Source organism: Brachyhypopomus gauderio, chromosome 13, assembly GCF_052324685.1.
Source record: "Brachyhypopomus gauderio isolate BG-103 chromosome 13, BGAUD_0.2, whole genome shotgun sequence".
NCBI classification, from domain to species: domain Eukaryota; kingdom Metazoa; phylum Chordata; class Actinopteri; order Gymnotiformes; family Hypopomidae; genus Brachyhypopomus; species Brachyhypopomus gauderio.
In genome coordinates, this window is record NC_135223.1 from 11,544,052 (window position 1) to 11,563,265 (window position 19,214).

Below are 19,214 nucleotides of genomic sequence, written 5' to 3' on the forward strand. Positions count from 1 at the left end.
TTCACCGCGCTGTTTAGAAGAGCAGTAGGTATTTCAGTCAGTTAATTATTTTAATTAGGGTTATATCTGCCGTTTGTGGTCTGTAAAACAGCTCCCCCTAGGGGCCAGGTGAGCAACTGCAATCTCATATGGGATAATGCAGTCCTTCTCTTGATTGCCCTAAACACCCCAACGGCACTGAAGAGGACAACGAGAAAAATAAAAAATCTTTAAAAAAATTTCAACGATTGCACTAATAGTTTACATAATTTCATTATGCATCTGACACCACATTCTATACAGCACTGTTCCTCTGCGCTAAAGTTCATACTCCTGTTAGCTGAAAATCACAGTGCAGAGTAACTGTTTTAGGTTCAGTTAGTCACCAGGATCATGGGAGATCCATGGTGTGTTAACAGAGACACATGTCACTGGTAGATCTGAGTGAAGTAGTGTGTGATAGTTAGTAGGACAAATATGTCTTCCATGTTAAAGCAATACAACCGGGTTATTTGTTCTGAGCTCAGTCTTCAGTCCCGTTCACGCCAGCTGAAGAGAGTCTGTTCTCCGTTTCCAGTACCTTCTGCTCATCTGACATCACTTCTTGTGCTGCGATAACTTCTTTTTCCACGTTCCTTAATCCTAAAGAAACACCTCCTTCTGTTCCTTCTCTCAAACTACTAGTGCTGACTTCAATAATGACGATACCTTCTCCTCCCTCTAACTGAAAGATACCCTCCATCTGCCCCGCTCCTGACCCAATCACTCCCTCTGGATTAGCAAAACGGTCCCCACTTTCAGATCGGCCCCCCTCACCTTCTATCAGTGCAATCATTTGAACTCTTTCCCCACTACCTGTGTCCCCATCCATCTTGGCCTCATTGCCCAGCTCAAATACAACCTCCTGTCCACCAAGAGGCATCAAGGCTTGGGCAGGATGGCAGGACAGGCCGAGGTCTTCACTTTGGCCTTCACTGTAGCCAACGTTTGGCTGGATTTCTTCGTCACTCTGAGGCTCAGTTTGGAAGTGAAGGACAAATGATTTCTCCTCTACTCCAACATCTCCATCAATCCCTTCCATCCTTTCACAGTCTCGCTCCCCACCCCAGTCCTGGAGCAAGTTGAGGGAAACCATTTTGTCCTTGCCGCCGTCTCCTTCGCCCTCGCCCTCCGCCTGAAACCGAAGAACGTAGGACTTTTCCCCGCCCTCGCCACTCCCTCCTCCCCCCTGTTCGCCCTCTCCTTCGAACTGCAGCACGTAGGACCTCCCTCCCTCCACCCCTCCCTCCATCTCCACCTTCACCTCCATGCCCCGCCCTTGGTCTCTTTCCTCCGTCTCCTTCTCGAAGCAGAGGACAAAGCGCTCCCCTGAGAGCGGATTAGGAAGTTTGTCTTCGACGGGCTCGTTGAGCGAGCCGCCGACTGAGGCACAAGGGCTGTTTGCTGAAGTGGCCGACGGGGTCACTGCTGATATGGTGACTGTGGTAGGGACAGAGGGAGCGACAGGCACTGCGTTTGAACTCAGAGCTGGTACTGATGTTGAAACCTGAACATTACGTTGCTGGGAGACAGCAGTTGAGGGAGCAACAGGAGCCATAGCTGCGGTTGCCGTAGACGTAATGGACGCTTGAGATGCTGGTGCAGGTGTGGTCTGTACCACTGAACTAGATTTCTGGGTCCCGGCCTTGGGTTTGCGCCCACGTCTGGTTCTAGTGTTTCTGGTACAACCAAGTGTTCCTAAAATGGGTCTTGTAATGGCTGCTGTATTTTGGGCTGGTGCTGTGATGAGAGGTGCATTATTGTTTGTCAGAATAAACCTCTGCTGAGTCTGGAGCGGCTGAAATGGTGAGATCTGGGTTTGAGGTGGCGTCAAAACCTGAGACAGGGCAGGTATGGTCTGCACCAGGGGGAGGGGCTGTGGAGCTGAGGGGGCGGTTCTGGTGTTTGCATTGGGTGCAGTGGGGACTAGTATCAGGCTTGGCTGGTTCCCGTTGGTGGACTGGCACTGAAGAAGCAGGAAGTTTTGAGAAGGTGGCTGTGGTGGTGGTGGAGGAGGAGGTGGTGGAGGAGGGGGTGGGGCCGGCTGCGTGGGCGTAGGATTGGACAGTGGGATCAGCTGCAGCCCCATGGGCGTCTGAATCATGAAATAATTCTGTGACGTGTTTGGGGGAATGTCCAAGTTTGGCGGGGAAAGGATAAGCGTGGAACTGCCGTCGGCCGGGAACAGCGAGCCGAGCCCGCCGGCCGCGCCCACGTTCAGACCGAGAGAAGCGGGCGTCGCCTCCACCGTCGTGCCCCCGCCCTCCCCTGCGCCCCCGCCCTTCGCCGCTTTCCCCGCCTCCCTGGCGCACGCCGGCCCTCCCCCGGCGCCCCCGTGCGTGCGCAGGTGCCTCTGCAGGTAGGAGTGCATGACGAACTCCTTGCCGCAGTGCTGGCACTTGAAGTCCTTGCGTGAGGAGTGCGTGCGCAGGTGCAGCTGCAGGTTGGACGAGTGCGTGAAGCTCTTGTGGCACTGCGCGCACTGGAAGGGCCGCTCGCCCGAGTGCGTGCGCTCGTGCTGCTTCAGGTTGGACGTCTGCGAGAAGGCCTTCCCGCACACGGAGCAGGCGTGCGGACGCAGGCCCGAGTGCAGCTGGCTGTGCCTCCGCAGGCAGCTGGTGTTCTTGAAGGACTTGCCGCACTCCTGGCACACGTAGGGCCGCTCGCCCGTGTGCTGCCGCAGGTGGTACTGGTAGTGCGAGCTCCACTTGAAGGTCAGGGAGCAGTAGGGGCACTGGAAGGCACGCACGCCTGTGTGCACCTGGTCAGGGGAAGAGACACTCAACTCTTGAATTCTGGCTTTATACGAACTTGCTGAGCATGTTGGGATCATGTTGCTACCTAATGTGACTGCGGTGAGCTTTGTGATATTTTAAAACACATGGGCAAACCCTTCATGACACAATTAAAAACATCCTTTGTCATGTGATGTGACATGCGAAACATCCACATCTGGGTGCCTTGTGTTTCATCAGTACTGCAAAAGGTATAATTGGTACAATGAACAATGCTGGCAGCCCAGATATGTGGGAGACAAGGTGAGAGATATGGCCACAACGCTTGATTTACTTGTAAATCGTCATTCCAGTAACGCGTCCTTACCCGCTGATGTATGGACAGCAGAGACGACCTCTTGAAGCTCTTCCCACACTCTGTGCAGCGGTACGGCCTCTCTCCAGTGTGGTCTCTCATGTGGTAGCGCAGTCCAGACGAGCCCTTAAACGACTTCCCGCACTCGGAACAGCGGTACGGCCTCTCTGTGAGGACGTGAAGCGCAGATATGACACACCCGGGCAGGAAAAAGATCCGGGAAATCACTACTGTCTACTCCCAGAATTTATGTGACAATATGGCCTGGAAAAAGTCTGCTTTTAGATGCAGGTCATTTTCATCTCATGAATGACACAACATTACTATCATGGTGGTAATTACTGCAGCCAGTCAAACCATTTCCCAGAACCTGTAAGATTCACTCTAGTGGACTGTATGGGGACAATCAGTGATGTCATCAGGCTCGCTCAATTAATTCCTCACCGTTATTGGCTGCAGCGCTCTTGTTCCCGCCTCCTCTCCTTCCCGCCTTCCCCGATGCCCTGGAGGCCGGCTTAGTCAGCTGCCTCTCACCCTCTTCCGGCACGGCGATGAGGCTGACGTGAATCTCCCTCTCGCCCTCCTCGCCGTCTCGCTTGGCGGAGGGCGAGGAGGGCGAGGAGGGCAGGGGCAGCGAGAGAGCCAGCGAGGGAGGGCACACGATCTCGGCCTCGGCCTCGGCCAGCAGCCGCTGCTCCTCGGTGTGCGAGAGCTGGTGCGTGAGCAGCGAGGACAGCAGCGGGAAGGAGCGGTCGCACGCCGAGCAGCTGAACTGGGATCGCGCGTGAGGCTGGGACAGGGCCAGAGGGTGCGCCTGGGTGGACAGCGTGAGAGAGGGAGTTACTCGCAAAGGCCTCGACAATCATGCGTTGCTTCCCCACCACACACACCCCCCCCCTCGTTCCACCCACCTGTGCCACGTGTCTGCTCAGAGAGTTGCTGCTCTTGAAGCTCTTGCCGCAGTAGGCACATTCGGACGAGGTGCCTGCCCTCCCGACGTCGCCCACCCTGGAGGCGTCGGAGGGCATCTGGACCACGGAGCTGGTGAAGCTGTGGAGCAGGTCATACTGAACCTGCCCGGCCCCGCCCCCGATCCCGCCCCCGATCCCGCCCAAACCAAGCAGCTCCGCCCCCTGGGCACTCTCGGACACCGCCGTCGTCTCCACCACTTCCTCAAAGTCGGCCAACAAGGGAGCCGTTCCAACCAGCGAACCGCCGTCCCCTCGGGACTCGACGCCGCCCCCCGTGTTGTCTCCGCCCCCGTCCCCCAAGCCATCCAGATGCAGGGCCTGATGCTGCTCCAGGTGCGTCTGGGTCCCGAAAGTCTGGTTGCAGCTGCCGCAGCTGTAGAGCAGCACGTTTGCCCCCGTGTCCTCTCCCTCGTCCACGCTCACCTGCAAGTGCTCCGAGCCTCCCACCGTGGCGGAGGTGGGCGTCAGCGTCAGCACATCCGAACCGGCATCGGACGACGACACCGCAGCGGACGAGGGCATGTTGTGCGACAGGAAGACCCGCCCCACCCCACCCTCCTGGCCCCCCACGAGGCCCACCATGTCCGAAATGCTCATCCCCACCGCCCGCAAGTCGTCCGACGTGGCTCCCTCCAGCACCACCTCCACGTTTGTCTGAGGCCCCGCCTTCCCCGCCTTGGCCCCGCCCTTGGCTTTGCCTTCCACGTGGGAGTTGCGGTGAAGCGCCAGGTTGGAGGAGTGCGTGAAGCTGCGGCCGCACTCGCCGCACACGTACGGCCGCTCGCCCGTGTGGATGCGCATGTGTTGCCTGAGGTTGGTGGACTGGCTGAAGGCCTTGCTGCACACCACACACACGTAGGGCTTGACGCCCAGGTGCACGTTCTTATGCCGCCTCAGGCTGCTGGAGTTCTTGAAGGCCTTGGGGCAGCTGTCGCACGGGTAGGGGCACTCGCCCGTGTGCTGCCGCAGGTGGTACTGGTAGTGTGAGCTCCACTTGAAGGTCAGGGGGCAGTAGGGGCACTGGAAAGTGCGCAAGCCCGTGTGAACACTGCGATGGACCTAGCCATAGAATCAAGAGGATGGGGAGTGATCCCAAATCAACCAATCACAGCACAATAAAAGCACATCTGCGTGTCTGAGAGTGCCATTACTAAGGTACTGTTATAAGGAAATAATGTTATTATTTTAGATACAATTAACAATCAATTATAGCTACAAACATAACATTACATCTCCATTACATGGTTCACCTGCAATAGAGAAGAGCGCTTAAATGCTTTGCCACAGTCCTCACACTTATAGGGCTTCTCTCCCGAATGGGATCTACAATAAAAACACACACGCACATACAGGAAACCCTGCCACTGATATTCCACTGTTTGTAATGCCAACAACATGCATGTGGTTATGGTGAACAAGGTGAATGTGGACATGTACTAGCAACATTTGTCTATGTGAATAAGAAACAGCAAGAATCACAATATCTTACCACAATAAATAAATGGATTATTAATTATTCACATTACTATTTCTATTATTATTTTTTTATTTGAGCCAACTATATCACCTCTGGTGGTAGAGCAGGGCAGACGAGCCCTTGAAGGCCTTGGGGCAGAGGTTACAGCGGTATGGCCTCTCGTTGTTATGGCTACGCTGATGATGCGCCAACCTGGAAGACCACTTAAAACTCTTTCCACAGTCCAGGCACTGGAAGGGGTGCTCGGGATTCTGGGCCGTTGTCGTCCCCGGTGACGACGACGACGTCACCATCTCAACGCCTGCAAGCACGACCGCCTCGGGCTCTTTCTCTTCTTCCCCGGCCTTCTCTCCATCATCGTCACCATCTCCATCCACTGGGGTGAGCAGTGAGGGGAAAGGGGACAGAGAGGACGGAGGTTGTGTGGGAAGGAGCGGCGTCTGAACTACCAAGGTAGCAACAGTGTTGGCCATTGTTCCCCCACGGCGGAGGAGAGAGCCACGGACAGGTTGGGTTGTGGTGGGTCTTAACTGTCTCGCCGATCACCACATGACACCCATTGCGGAACGTTTGGTGGAGTCTGGTGACGGACCCTAAGGGATCTTCTCAATTGGACTTCCAGGCTGTGGGAGACAGGGCTGAAATGGGATATGTGCCTTTTTCACTTGTTACCAGACCCACGTCCATGCATATCAGCAAAATGCTAATGAAGAAGAGGGCATGTTCAGTCCTCCACCAAATTCATGACATAGTTGTATAATAAATTCATGACATACGTGTTTAGCCTAAGTATAATCAGAATGCGTTTAACCTGTATTGAATTCATCCTGGAATTAAATTTGAAAGTAGCAGTTTTCATTTTGCCCCTCTTGAAAGTCTCAAAACGTAAATAAATTAAGAACTGCCTATAGGTAATGACAGGCACGGCACTTCCATACACCTGTAAGAGCTCGCAGCGCAGTCAAGCCTGTCATCACATGTGGAAGTCTCGGCTAATTATTGATCAACCTTCCCCTTTAAAGCCCCCCACTCCTCCCCCTTTATGCCTCTTCGCCTCCCTCCCATATCCGTGTCCCTGCTGTGTTGTCTCGGGGAAATTAAAACAAAAGATTAAGAAAAAAACGGGTTAATATCAGGATAGCACTCACCCTCACGTTAGTGTATAAATCAACATTTGCTTATTTTATCGACGATTTGTGTATTTATTTGTCCAGTCACGAGCCGGCCTTCTCGAATCCATCTCATTCCCCGTCTTGGTTACTAAAGCTTCACAATATGTTTCGCAATGTATGCATATATACAATGCGTATATTACTCGCCTGTGATTATTAGATAACTTACAACGGATGATTTTGATGTACTGAAACGGGGTTGAAGTCCGCAGTGATAGTCCATACAACCTTAACAATAATCTCGAGCACAAACTAACCAACAGTCACCCGCCTGCTTCCGCCTCTCAGTAACGATTATGGCTATTGGTTCTTTCTTCTCTCCGGTCCGTTCGTGCCATTGGTGGACAATATCAACATTGATAAATTGCTCCTAAAATAGCGTTAAAATTATCAACAAACTTAAAAATTCGCTAATCTGCAAGTCTCATTTAAATTTTAGAGCAAATGGACTCGCACATAAGTAAAACTAAACACTTCCATATTAGTCTTCGTGCCAGTGCTTCTGGGTAATGTAGTTATTGTGAACTAGGCCTAAACGCCTGAAAGTGAGGCTCTCACTAAGAAGTAACGGTGTTATCCACCAATGTGGATCTACAGAAAATTGTTCTTAACACGTATAGTTTTTAGGGTTCACACACACAGTGTGGGAAACCTATTGTTATTGTCGGGTTTTTTCTTTCTTTCTTATTATTATTTTTCTACTGATAAAACGCATACTGCAGCCTAGACCGTAAGGCCCAGAGACACCAAACTTGGCAGAATGGTGTAGTCTCTTTGCGAGACCGTGCTAAAGCACAGAGACCCACATTGGCCTGATGGTGGCGCTATAGCGCACCATTTTGCTTTTTGGTCCATATCTCCCAAACCGTAGGGCCTAGAAACAAAATTCAACTTCTAATGGATTCCTTGGCTCAAGCCAAACAAAAAAGCCTCAAGAACCATTAAGCTCCGCCTACTTAGATTTTTTGCTAATTTGCATAATATGCAAAACCTACTTTTTTGTACTAGTCCCTGGTTTTTCATCGGATCACCACAGCCTTGGTGTCAAAATATTCAGGAGAATCTCATTATCAAAGTTGCTTAAAAACATTTTGAGATTTGCATACAGTCTGGTTGTCACATGTCAATCAATAGCTCCAAGGCGTGGCCAAATTTACTTAAACAGCCATATCTCAGCAACGCTTTGACCGATCTTCATAAAATTTTAACAGTTGTTAGGGCACATGACTCCGAGGTCATAGTTCAAAGCTGGCCACGATTGTCCAATAGGGGGCGCTATAACATGGGAAAAACTGTTTCTCAGAAACCATTAGTTAATTATTTACTCTAAACAATGCTCATACCCTATATGGCCCATGGGCCCCTGCATATCTTCTTGAGATTCAAGACAATTGACATTGGGTGACTTTATTTGCTTAATCTGATTGTCAGAACATACACTACCACAAACATACACACACACACACACACTTCTACCTAAATGTATGTATAGTTTGTATGCATATTTATATATGTATAGTATATGTCAGTCAGTCCAGTCATGTCAGTTTATATCAGTCATGTCAGTCATGCCAGTCATGTCAGTCGTGTTCTGCCAGTCATGTAAGTCGTGTCATGCCAATCATTTCAGTCCAGTCATGTCAGTCATGTCAGTCATATAAGTCATGTCAGTCAAATCATCAAATCATTACAGTCATGCCAGTTATGTCAGTAATATCAGTTATGTCAGTCCACATTCATACTTTGAATACACAGACAGTCATGTTAGGCGTGCAAAGTGTGCAAGGAGTGAATTAACAAAGCATAGTCTCTGGCTCCCTCAATCTCTCTCTGTCCGTAATATACAGTCCCAATCATGTATAGACACATGCAGGCCTTCCTATATTGTTCACATAGATGCAGCCCTAGCCAGATGTGCTGTTTCTGTGTCTCCCTTTCTGACACATGCAGATGTCATCACACACTATCTGTAGAGCACACACTGGCCAAACCCAAACAGCTTCTTTTCACTTTTATTTTCCAATTTCTTTCACACTGTAGGGCCTAGAAACAAAATTCTACTTCTGTTGCATTCCTTGGATCAAGCCAAAATGTACTGCTTAAATCAAAAAACACACAAACACACATACACACAAAGCTAATCACAGCATGTGATTTACTTCTGATCTGAATCATTTTGCCAACTTTTTGGGCTTTTTTGCCTTTTTCGTGTGTGAACCCGCAATTGCCGCTTGCGGCTATATTTTATTATTAGCTTCTTAACTAAAAAAACTGATCAGTATTGAGTTTGTTTTAATTTCTTTATTGTATCTTTTACAACTTTGTATTAGAAAGTCATGACTTAAATATGACTTACAGCATGTGTGTCAAATTTGTATTTGAAAATTGTAATATTTTCAGTAGAGATAATAATGCCTGATTAGAAGTAGTATAAAAGTATAAAAAATGACAGAAGACTTGCTTCTGTTGAGTAAAAAATAAATAACATGAAAAACATAATAAATAGTACATAGTGTATCAAAATATTAAAGAAAAAGGGAAAACAACATAAAACAGAATAATGTTGATATTGTGACACATTAATAAAGATAGACTTGCCAGATCATGGGGCCTTACATCAAAGAAAACTGTAATACAATGCATATTTGTGCTATACACAACGATTTACATTCGGGCAGTATGTACATCTGTACATGACCAAAGTATCACAATATCTCAATACATAGTATTTTAAGGCATGGGTTGGCTTTTTATTCTCATTTAATGTGACTCAACAGGTTTCCCCTCAAAGCACAGCTTCTCAATTAGATTACTCAGAAACACAAACTCAAACATCCTGTGCAAAAGAGTAGAACAACAGACAGAAGAAGTGTCACCTGAGGCCCAGGCCAGTGCTGTGCGACACTTCCCTCTGTTTGCAACTTTGTCACTGGGTGCTGACACACACCTTACATGCCCAGCAATATTGCTACATCTAGTGGCAAACCTTTGAAACCTGGGTAAAAAAAAATGTGAACACATGTCTCCTGGTGGAAAAGAAAACGGCAATTCATTAAAACCGGAGGCTTATTAACATGAAGATGTCCTCTGGAAGCGAGGGAGAGAGGGAGAGAGGGAGGAGAAAATAAAAACAGTACAGTTTACTTATTTTACTTTATAAAATGGGAAAATACGATGACCTTTTCCCCCCAAGAATCAAATAAATAATGATACCAAATAAATAACTAAATAACTGCTCAATAAATAAATAAATACATAAATAACAAACAGGTTGAATGAAAAAAATATGAATGAGGAGAGGAAGGTTTCAGATCAAATAATGTGGCCCATTCGAGTCAAGACTGTTGGTTGTAATGCAGTAGGCGCTGCTGTAGTTAGATCTGACACTGATGTGGGTGGAGTTCTTGGAGTTCAACCATGCCATGCAGGTGGAGTTCTCACGATAGCACTGCTTTTGCAGTGTGTCAGTGACAGCCATGCCAGCGCCATCTGATCGTCTCACATACGCCACAGGCAGTGTAGCCTTATAGGGTGGTTGGCAGTGGGACGGAGGGACGGCTGTAGTGTGTGATCAAGAGCGTTTGGCTGCAGGGCTAACACAGGGCTCTCACGCTTGCATCTTGGACTTGAGGCTAAGCAGTGCTCGCGCTGCCCAGTCACAGAAAAGCCTGAACCTCTGCAGGAGCTCCTGCGAAGACTGATCCATCTCCCAGTGGAAGGAGGGGTGGGGAGGGAGAGAAGGAGAAGGTACGGAGATCCGAGGGGCTTCCAATCGCACCATCTGAAGAAGAGGAAGGACAGAGGAACGTCAGAGCACAGGAAACCAACCACTTTGTTTATTCCCAAAATAGTCAGTCTGTCTCATTGATTTGAAGATTTTTCAAATGCCTTCATAGTCTCTTCCCTTTGTGCCTCAGTGCACTGGTTCTCTTGTCATGTTCTGACAAGAGCTTGTAGGTCTCCCCATAGTAATACACTGGTCATACCCATATGGGTGTCCATTCCCAGTGACCTGATGGCTCTTGACAGTCTAGACATGTTTGAAAGCATTATAGATGTACTTGTTCTGTGCCGGTTTTAATTAGCCTCTAATTCATGGTTAACATTAGCATCCTGTTTTTATACAGGGTTTATTCTTTTCCTATTCTATTAATATCCTTTTATATCTTTTTACATTGTATTTATTACTGGTCTATTATTATTATTATTATTATAACCTTAAGATGACTCCTGCTGAGGTATTTAAATCATCGAGTATATTTACTCTGCTGTCTTCATTTCACTGTCATAAACACAGATGAGTTCATGGAATGGCAGTAATCCTTCACGGCAGTGGTGCGTCTAGAGTGGTACGGATTGCATGCTCCGGCCTGCGGTTACCTGACGCTGCAGCGAGTTGATCAGGCTCTTAATGTGCGAGATCATCTCTCCGAGCTTTGGCGCAGAGGAGTGGTGGTGCTTCCGTGTCACTCTGTTCAGCCACTCAAAGTGGTGCTCGAAGGACTTGAGGTCAGCATGGAGCTGCGACAGGGTCGGCTTGAGCTGGAGGAGGGAGAAGGTTGGGGAGGAGAAGGAGGTTCACACCAAACTAGAACCAAACTACGGGATTCTGACATTTATAATTACATATGTCATTGCCGCATTCAGTGGCATTTGAAGTGGCAACATGGAAATATGTTGAATAAGCGGGGACAAATAGCCAATGGCTGTAACTTTATTATAAAGCAGCTGCCTCCAGGGGCCCATGTAAAAGAGAGCGACTCATAGACCACGCAGCAGACAGACAGAGCAACAAACAGCGAGCTGGGCAGTCTGACGCCGCCTGAGACACGCACCTCCAGCGCGCTGAGGTCATTGGCTCTGCTGCTAATGGCCGGAAGCGACTTGAACCTGTGGTGGTCGATGGCTGTGTCGAACTCGTGGTCGTTCTGGAAGAGAGGGCAAACAGGAGAGAAAAGGGCCTCAGTAAACAGACGACAGGGCTACGCAATTATAAGAAACGTTCACAAAGGGTGAACGCTGTCCACAAAAGCAACGTCATGCCCCTGCACAAAATTTCCCATGGCTAGAGACTGCTTCGGAGTTCTTGTCCAACAACAGCCTAATGGCCCGGTCGCTAAAGTTAGCAGCCTGAGTTCGGTGCTCTTGAACCAGTAGCAGTGGGCCTCCTCTACCAATACCACAGAATTACAGTGGGCTGCAGTCACCGGGACTTCACCCCGGTGCAACCTCTCAATGTCCACAATAAAAGTTGGTGACCTGAAGCCACAGGATGTTTTCTAGAGGAAGAATAACAGTGATGTGCAGTGAGTAAGGAGCTTGGAGCGGAGCAGACAACACTGGGATGTGGGGAAACTCCCGGGTCGGTGCTAAAAAAAGGCACAATGACGTACAGCCCTGGCACGTGCCGTTTCCGTTCCCACCACTAGAGGGAGACAGAAACATTTACAGGCGAGTCTGTTGGGCAGGTGTGACGATCCTAAGTGCTGGTTGCTCATTGTATAAACTTTTCCGCTCACGTTCGTTAATGTGCTCGGAGGGCATCAACAATGTCTGAATCCCACTCATTCTGTAATGCTCCGCTAATGGTAGAAAAACATATTAGGGCTAAGAGGCACATTGTTTATGCATTAAGAGTAGTGCTGATTAGGTGACAGGTGTATTTCAGGCGGTGCGTCATCAAGGCATCATCTGGTGAAAAAAACAACAACACGAGCCACTCAGCAAGCAGCGTGATGAGGCCAGCTTCCCCACTTAACCAATGTCTCGTTGTTGTTTCCTTGCCGTGTTGTTGTTTTGCAAGCCTGCCTGCTTTTCGCATCCCTTCATTCCCTTGTTTACCCTCTCCTCAGTGGTGAAACCACTCCACACACTGTGTCCACTGCTTCACTCCTGCTCTGACCATGTCTGATTTTCATCTCGCTGGATCTTTGTAGTCTCCTAGACACACACCTTTCCTCACACACACTCTCACACACACTCTCACACGTGCAAACACACCTAGCTCTGTACTTCATCCGTAATGTTCTGTGATCTCGTTATCTCCCCAGGTATTTGTCTCATACCTCATTAACCCTCCACCCAAAACACACATACACACATGAACACACACACACACACACACACTCCTGACCTCACGCCACAGACTCTTGCCCCTCCCCCATCCCCAGCCTTCCTGAATGCAAATTCAGGAATGTGATAAATCGACCTGATTTCTATCAGAACACTTTGCTGTGACGACCGAAAGCCAAACAAGCAGTCCCACACCTACACAGGCCACAACTATTTACAACACACGCCACGCACACAGCCCGGCCGGCCAGCCGCGGCCCGGGTAAACACGCCTAGCGCACGCGGGCTCCCTGCGTGCAGCTGCAGCCAGTGGCAGCCGTTTTATTGCTTTCTTGGGGGGACTTTCCATCTCCCTCCCACCTATTTTTCTTTCCTACTCTTGACCCCTGTAAAGTGGTAAAGAGGAAAAAAAAAACGCACAAGGAGAAAAGGAACCAAAATAAATGCTAACGAAGGAAAAAAAACAGAAGCCAACAACAAGCTGCTTTTGAAAGTAGGCCCAAGGTGGGGGGTGGGGTCACAGGTGGGGTCTTTGATAACGATCTGCCCTCACATCTGGCGCACACGCGGCCCGGCAGCGCAGGCTCGGAGCAGACAACATGCTCGCCGCTTTCCCTCCCTTTACGCACACAGCACATCAGCGCGGCTGGCATCGGCACGGCTGGCATCGGCACGGCTGGCATCACTGGCAACACCTCATGCGACACAACCTGTGAATCTTCTCAAAGCCGCTTGCAAAGTGACTTTTTCCGATACCATCATGGGTGGAGCGGGGTTAGGGTGGGGGTCGAAGGTCAGTGTTGCAGAATTCTGTGTGTTCCCTGCAACTCGGGCGTAGGCCGTATCTTTGAATATCGATGAGGCCCAAAGCTGTGACTCACACTCTCAGCCTCGTCCTAGAAAAGCCTTCACTCGAGCAGCGACAGGGGGCCGAGCGGTAAAGGATCACGACTGGACGCCCATCAGACCGGAGCTCTGCCACCTCCCCCCTTCCTGTTGGAACAGACAACCACGCTGCACTTCACTTGTGCTTGTGACCGAGCATGTGGAGTAGCCATGGCAACACCGACAACGCACGCCCTAGGGATGCTCACCTTCGCCAGGTGAGGGGGCTACATGTTCCTCACCCCATCTCCATCCCCACAGCTGCAAACCTAGATCTCCTAGCAACCATGCAAAATCAGACCAAAACCCCCTCGGCGTAGGCCTTGGCCGTTGACATGTCCAACAGTCTCAAAACAAACCCAAGAAGCCACTGGGAAGGAAACCGACTGTGTAGAAAGGACGCTGACTGAAGCAGTTGAGCCGTTAAAGATCGCTACTGAAGTAGGTGAGGTCTAATTGAACCCGGGACCACGGCCAGTCCTGGGCTGGATGCCAGTGCTCTGTTAGTTTAGCCTGACAGAGGGCTCCAGACGTGAGCCTTATCTGCAGCCTCGCACATTCAAAGCCACCGCAAGATGCCATCGCTGCTCGTGCCGTGATTAATGTCGACCAGATGAGCTGAAAGACATGTGTGTGTGTGTGTGCGTATATGTACAGAGAGAGAAACACAACTGTAGCTCCGCCAGATCCCACAAACTAAATGAGGCCAATTTGTGATTACCCTCTCAACATCATCCGTCTGAGTGATGAAGAGCTGAATTCCCCACACAGTTCAGTCACTTTGCTGTCACAGCACTTTTTCACTTTTTTTTCAGTTGCAGGTTAATGTTCCCAGCTCAGCTACGTTGCATTACTGCTCATTTAATTCATTCATACTGATCAGCTAACTTACAATTAGGTCGTGAGTCAACTTCTGCAGGTGTCTCGTCTGATTGGTCAGTTTGTCAAAGTCGGGATGTGGCCGCCTCGGGTGGGCGGGAAACGCCGACGTGAAGATGGGCAGCTGAGCCAATAGGACCGAGAAGAGCAGCGAAGAAGAGGAGTCGACCAGCACTGCGGAAGAGAGGAAAACATCGGATTAATTGATCGGCACTCATTTGAACCGGTTACGGCAAAGACGCGCGCGCATTTAACGGATTACAAACATCTCTGGTTTAAATCCACCTGAATATGTGCCACTGTTACAGCATGACCATGTTTCCACACGTATGGTGGTTAAGCTTGGGTACATTCCTTTAATCCCATCAAAAAAAGAAAAAGACAAAACACGGTTGCATCACACTTAAGGAAATGGTCATTGCCAAGTCCTCTGGAGTTTCGGCGCTGTTGAAGGCAGCGCCGCTCTACGCCATGAGCGTATAAAACATGATCCTTTATTACTGTCGACTTGATAAATGCCTCTCATTAATTAACCGCGAGAGCCTCGGGCGGAAATCCTGTCAACTTTCTTTGCTTATTCAGACACACGCACGCACCCCCCCACCACACACACACATGCACGAACGCACGCAAAACTTTGAGCACGAGCAATCTTGTAGCCTAATAATGAAAAAGACAAACCTAAGACTGAATGACTGAACATACCTACGCACTCATTCCTTCAAACCCTTCGGGGGAAGTCATGAAGTCGTGAACATAGCTACACACGCACGCACACACACACACACGCACGCACACACACACGCACACACACACACACACACACACACACACACACACACACACACACACAGAAACCGTGTTCCACAGCAGTGCCATGCTGAGGCAAAGTCAATGCAACAAGTGTCCGATAAGGGCACAAAATGGAAACAACGCATCAACATTAAAGAAAATGAAGTAAATTTGAAGAAAACATCGTTGACACTTACATTTCATATTTGTCCAGATCCTTGAAATAAACAAATAAATAAGTTTCAAATAAATTATGAGATAAATAAATAAATAGTGTGGAAATTATTAAATAATTGGAATTCCGGCTATTGTCACGTGCTCCAAAATTCTTCTCTCTCTCCCCCAGTGTCCGTGCGAAGCACCGAATTACACAAGAGGTTACAGAGAAGGGATGAGCGACAGGATGAATGAACGGTGTCAGAATAAGTTAGCGAGGTTACTTGGTCCGTAAAGACGAAACAAACGGGTCAGGCGTTTCTCCAAAAGTTTCTAATCTCTCCTTTCAGACCATAAGAAACTGACCATATAGGCTAAAATAGACGCGCAGACACGAGGAAGGATGGACAGGGTAGAGAGGCACAGAGAGGTGTGGAGAGAGAGCGACACAGAGAGAGAGGGATGCGAGTGTGTGTAAGTCTAATTTTTCGCGCAGTGAAATGTTTAGGCTTGTTTAAACTTCCTTTATAAAGACGTTCTGTATGACACATCACTGAGTCACCCCTGCTTCATTCATAAAAACACACTCACACACTCTCTCCTTCTCCGCGCTCGCGCTGCTCCCGCCCCCCGGTGCTGTCTGTCTCCTTTCGCCATTTAAAAAAATAATAATAAAATTCCGTTGTTTTTATTTTTTTCCCCCGGCAATATCACTTTCTCTCGCGCTATCTCTCTCGACGCTATCTCTCTTCCTCTGATACATCCCGCAAACCGACCTGTCTATCATACCAATCTCTCTCTATCTTTTCATTTCCAAATCTCTTCCCCTTTCTGTTTATCATTACAAAAATTTAAAAGGCCCATTGTTTCATTTTATATCTGTAAATCTGTGCTGCCCAGTCTCCCTCCTTGGATAAACCTCTGTTTCTCACTCTCTCCCTCTTTACCTTGTGGTTAACAATACATAGGTGTTGTAGGCTTAAAGGTATAAATTAATGTGTTAACATTACTGTTCTTTAAAATAGCTCATTTACACACATATATACACAAGTGCGCACACGTGCACACACACATACGCAAACACAGATGCACACACACACACACACACGCACACACACACACACACACACACACACACACACACACACACACACACACACACACACACACACACACACACACACATGCATACACACCTTTTGCAGACTCCAGTATTTATTTTCACTTTTACCCCTTTGCTGGCACTCTCTGTCGTTCTCTCCACAGCAAAGGAAAGAATGAGGGAAAGAGTGAGGGGAGAGGTGTGGTACAGGAGGGTCTGTAGTGGGTCTGTAGTGGGTCTGTGGTGGGTCTGTGGTGGGTCTGTAGGTATTGCACAGTAACAGTGAGGGGAGAGGTGTGGTACAGGAGGGTCTGTAGTGGGTCTGTAGGTATTGCACAGTAAGAGTGAGGGGAGAGGTGTGGTACAGGAGGGTCTGTAGTGGGTCTGTAGTGGGTCTGTGGTGGGTCTGTGGTGGGTCTGTAGGTATTGCACAGTAAGAGTGAGGGGAGAGGTGTGGTACAGGAGGGTGTGTAGTGGGTCTGTGGTGGGTCTGTAGGTATTGCACAGTAAGAGTGAGGGGAGAGGTGTGGTACAGGAGGGTGTGTAGTGGGTCTGTGGTGGGTCTGTAGGTATTGCACAGTAAGAGTGAGGGGAGAGGTGTGGTACAGGAGGGTCTGTAGTGGGTCTGTAGTGGGTCTGTGGTGGGTCTGTAGGTATTGCACAGTAAGAGTGAGGGGAGAGGTGTGGTACAGGAGGGTCTGTAGTGGGTCTGTAGTGGGTCTGTGGTGGGTCTGTAGGTATTGCACAGTAAGAGTGAGGGGAGAGGTGTGGTACAGGAGGGTCTGTAGTGGGTCTGTAGTGGGTCTGTGGTGGGTCTGTAGGTATTGCACAGTAAGAGTGAGGGGAGAGGTGTGGTACAGGAGGGTCTGTAGTGGGTCTGTAGTGGGTCTGTAGGTATTGCACAGTAACAGTGAGGGGAGAGGTGTGGTACAGGAGGGTCTGTAGTGGGTCTGTAGTGGGTCTGTAGGTATTGCACAGTAACAGTGAGGGGAGAGGTGTGGTACAGGAGGGTCTGTAGTGGGTCTGTAGGTATTGCACAGTAAGAGTGAGAGGAGAGGTGTGGTACAGGAGGGTCTGTGGTGGGTCGGTAGTGGGTCTGTGGTGGGTCTGTAGGTATTGCACAGTAAGAGTGAGGGGAGAGGTGTGATACAGGAGGGTCTGTAGTGGGTCTGTAGGTATTGCACAGTAAGAGTGAGGGGAGAGGTGTGGTACAGGAGGGTCTGTAGTGGGTCTGTAGGTATTGCACAGTAAGAGTGAGGGGAGAGGTGTGGTACAGGAGGGTCTGTAGTGGGTCTGTAGGTATTGCACAGTAAGAGTGAGGGGAGAGGTGTGGTACAGGAGGGTCTGTAGTGGGTCTGTAGGTATTGCACAGTAAGAGTGAGGGGAGAGGTGTGGTACAGGAGGGTCTGTAGTAAGAGGGAGACAGACGCAGACAAACATTAACCGTGATCCCACAAGACAGAGGGAGCAGAGACAGGCAGAGGGAGAATGAGCAAGGGGGCTAATTTAGCATATACAGACATCAACACACGGGCCTGGAAATACTAACTCACATGAAGCAGAGCATAAGAGGCACAAGAGGCAGCAAGGAGTTTCCAGAGAGAGAGAGAGAGAGAGAGAGAGAGAGAGAGAGAGAGAGAGAGAGAGAGAGAGAGAGAGAGAGAGAGAGAGAGAGAGAGTAAGGGAGTGAGGATAAGAAAGGGAGAGTGAGAGAAAGGGACTGAGAGAGAGAGGGAGGGAGAGAGACAGAGAGATGGTGTGTGTGAGAGAGAGAGTGTGTAAGGGGAAGAAAGAGAGCTAATTCAACATTACACATGTATCCAGCATGATCAGTGACCATTATAATTTTAATGCATAGACCATTTTGCACACACACACACACACACACACACACACACACACACACACACACACACACACACACACGCACACTTTAAAGACGCATACTCAGACACATATGTGTACAAAGTTCACATACAATTGTTATTTCCTACACTGTCTCTCTCTCTTTCTCTCTCCGACACACACACACACACACACACACACACACACACACACACACACACACACACACACACACACACACACACACACACACACACACACACACACACACAGGGTGTGGTGCAGAGGTCACACTCTGGGTTTGTTGGGTCAGGCAGAGAGAAGAAAGTGAGCAGGCATGGGAAGATGGAGGGAGGGAAACAGATGAGTGTGCAGGAACGATGGAGGAACGGAGGGAGATATTGACACACTCACTCCTTTAATTCCCCCACATCAAAGGCCTGTTTGAAGACACAGCTGGGAAAAGAATAAAAGAAAGAGTGAAGTTAGTCACTCCAGAACTCTCTCTCTCTCTCCCTCCCTCCCTCTCTCCCAGTCTGTATACCCTGATGGGGGTCTCTTGGGTGGCTGAGTATGTTTAGGTCCATAATCCATTAGTGGAAGGGTGGAGTGTGTGTGTGTGTGTGTGTGGGTGTGTGAGTGTAAGTGTGTGTGGTCTGCATGTTCGATCTGTCACATCACGGATCACTGAAAACTCAAGACGGAGGAGTAAGACTATGAGTTGTGTTATACGCACATGTACACGTACACACACA

The 19,214-nt window shown here is 49.1% G+C and overlaps 2 protein-coding genes across 2 annotated transcripts; both read right to left on the reverse strand.

Annotated features, from left to right (window-relative positions):
- Positions 1 to 502: 502 nt before the first annotated feature.
- On the reverse strand, positions 503 to 7,059 carry znf628 (zinc finger protein 628). The gene is made up of 7 exons (XM_076971382.1): positions 6,898 to 7,059; positions 5,647 to 6,179; positions 5,330 to 5,402; positions 4,020 to 5,138; positions 3,553 to 3,922; positions 3,121 to 3,275; positions 503 to 2,779 (listed from the first exon to the last, which is right to left on the reverse strand). Exons 2-7 carry the CDS (start codon positions 6,027 to 6,029, stop codon positions 503 to 505), a joined length of 4,377 nt encoding a protein of 1,458 aa, XP_076827497.1. The 5' UTR covers positions 6,030 to 6,179; positions 6,898 to 7,059.
- A 2,031-nt stretch (positions 7,060 to 9,090) lies between these two features.
- Positions 9,091 to 15,991, reverse strand: il11a (interleukin 11a). The gene is made up of 5 exons (XM_076970511.1): positions 15,554 to 15,991; positions 14,578 to 14,738; positions 11,564 to 11,656; positions 11,109 to 11,270; positions 9,091 to 10,509 (listed from the first exon to the last, which is right to left on the reverse strand). The coding sequence occupies exons 1-5, from the start codon at positions 15,558 to 15,560 to the stop codon at positions 10,336 to 10,338; spliced, it is 597 nt and encodes a 198-aa protein (XP_076826626.1). The 5' UTR covers positions 15,561 to 15,991; the 3' UTR covers positions 9,091 to 10,335.
- Positions 15,992 to 19,214: the final 3,223 nt, after the last annotated feature.

Bases quoted from the DNA above. Each gene is read 5' to 3' on its own strand.
- znf628 (XM_076971382.1), bottom strand. From the start codon at position 6,029: ATGGCCAACACTGTTGCTACCTTGGTAGTTCAGACGCCGCTCCTTCCC. The intron at 5,403-5,646 runs GTGATATAGTTG...TTTTTATTGTAG, and splicing joins GCCCTGCTCTACCACCAGAG to ATCCCATTCGGGAGAGAAGC. The intron at 3,276-3,552 runs GTGAGGAATTAA...ACGTCCTCACAG, and splicing joins GAGCGCTGCAGCCAATAACG to AGAGGCCGTACCGCTGTTCC.
- il11a (XM_076970511.1), bottom strand. The intron at 11,657-14,577 runs GTAAGTTAGCTG...CCTCTCTTCCAG, and splicing joins AGTTGACTCACGACCTAATT to AACGACCACGAGTTCGACAC. The intron at 11,271-11,563 runs GTGCGTGTCTCA...TCCCTCCTCCAG, and splicing joins ATGACCTCAGCGCGCTGGAG to CTCAAGCCGACCCTGTCGCA.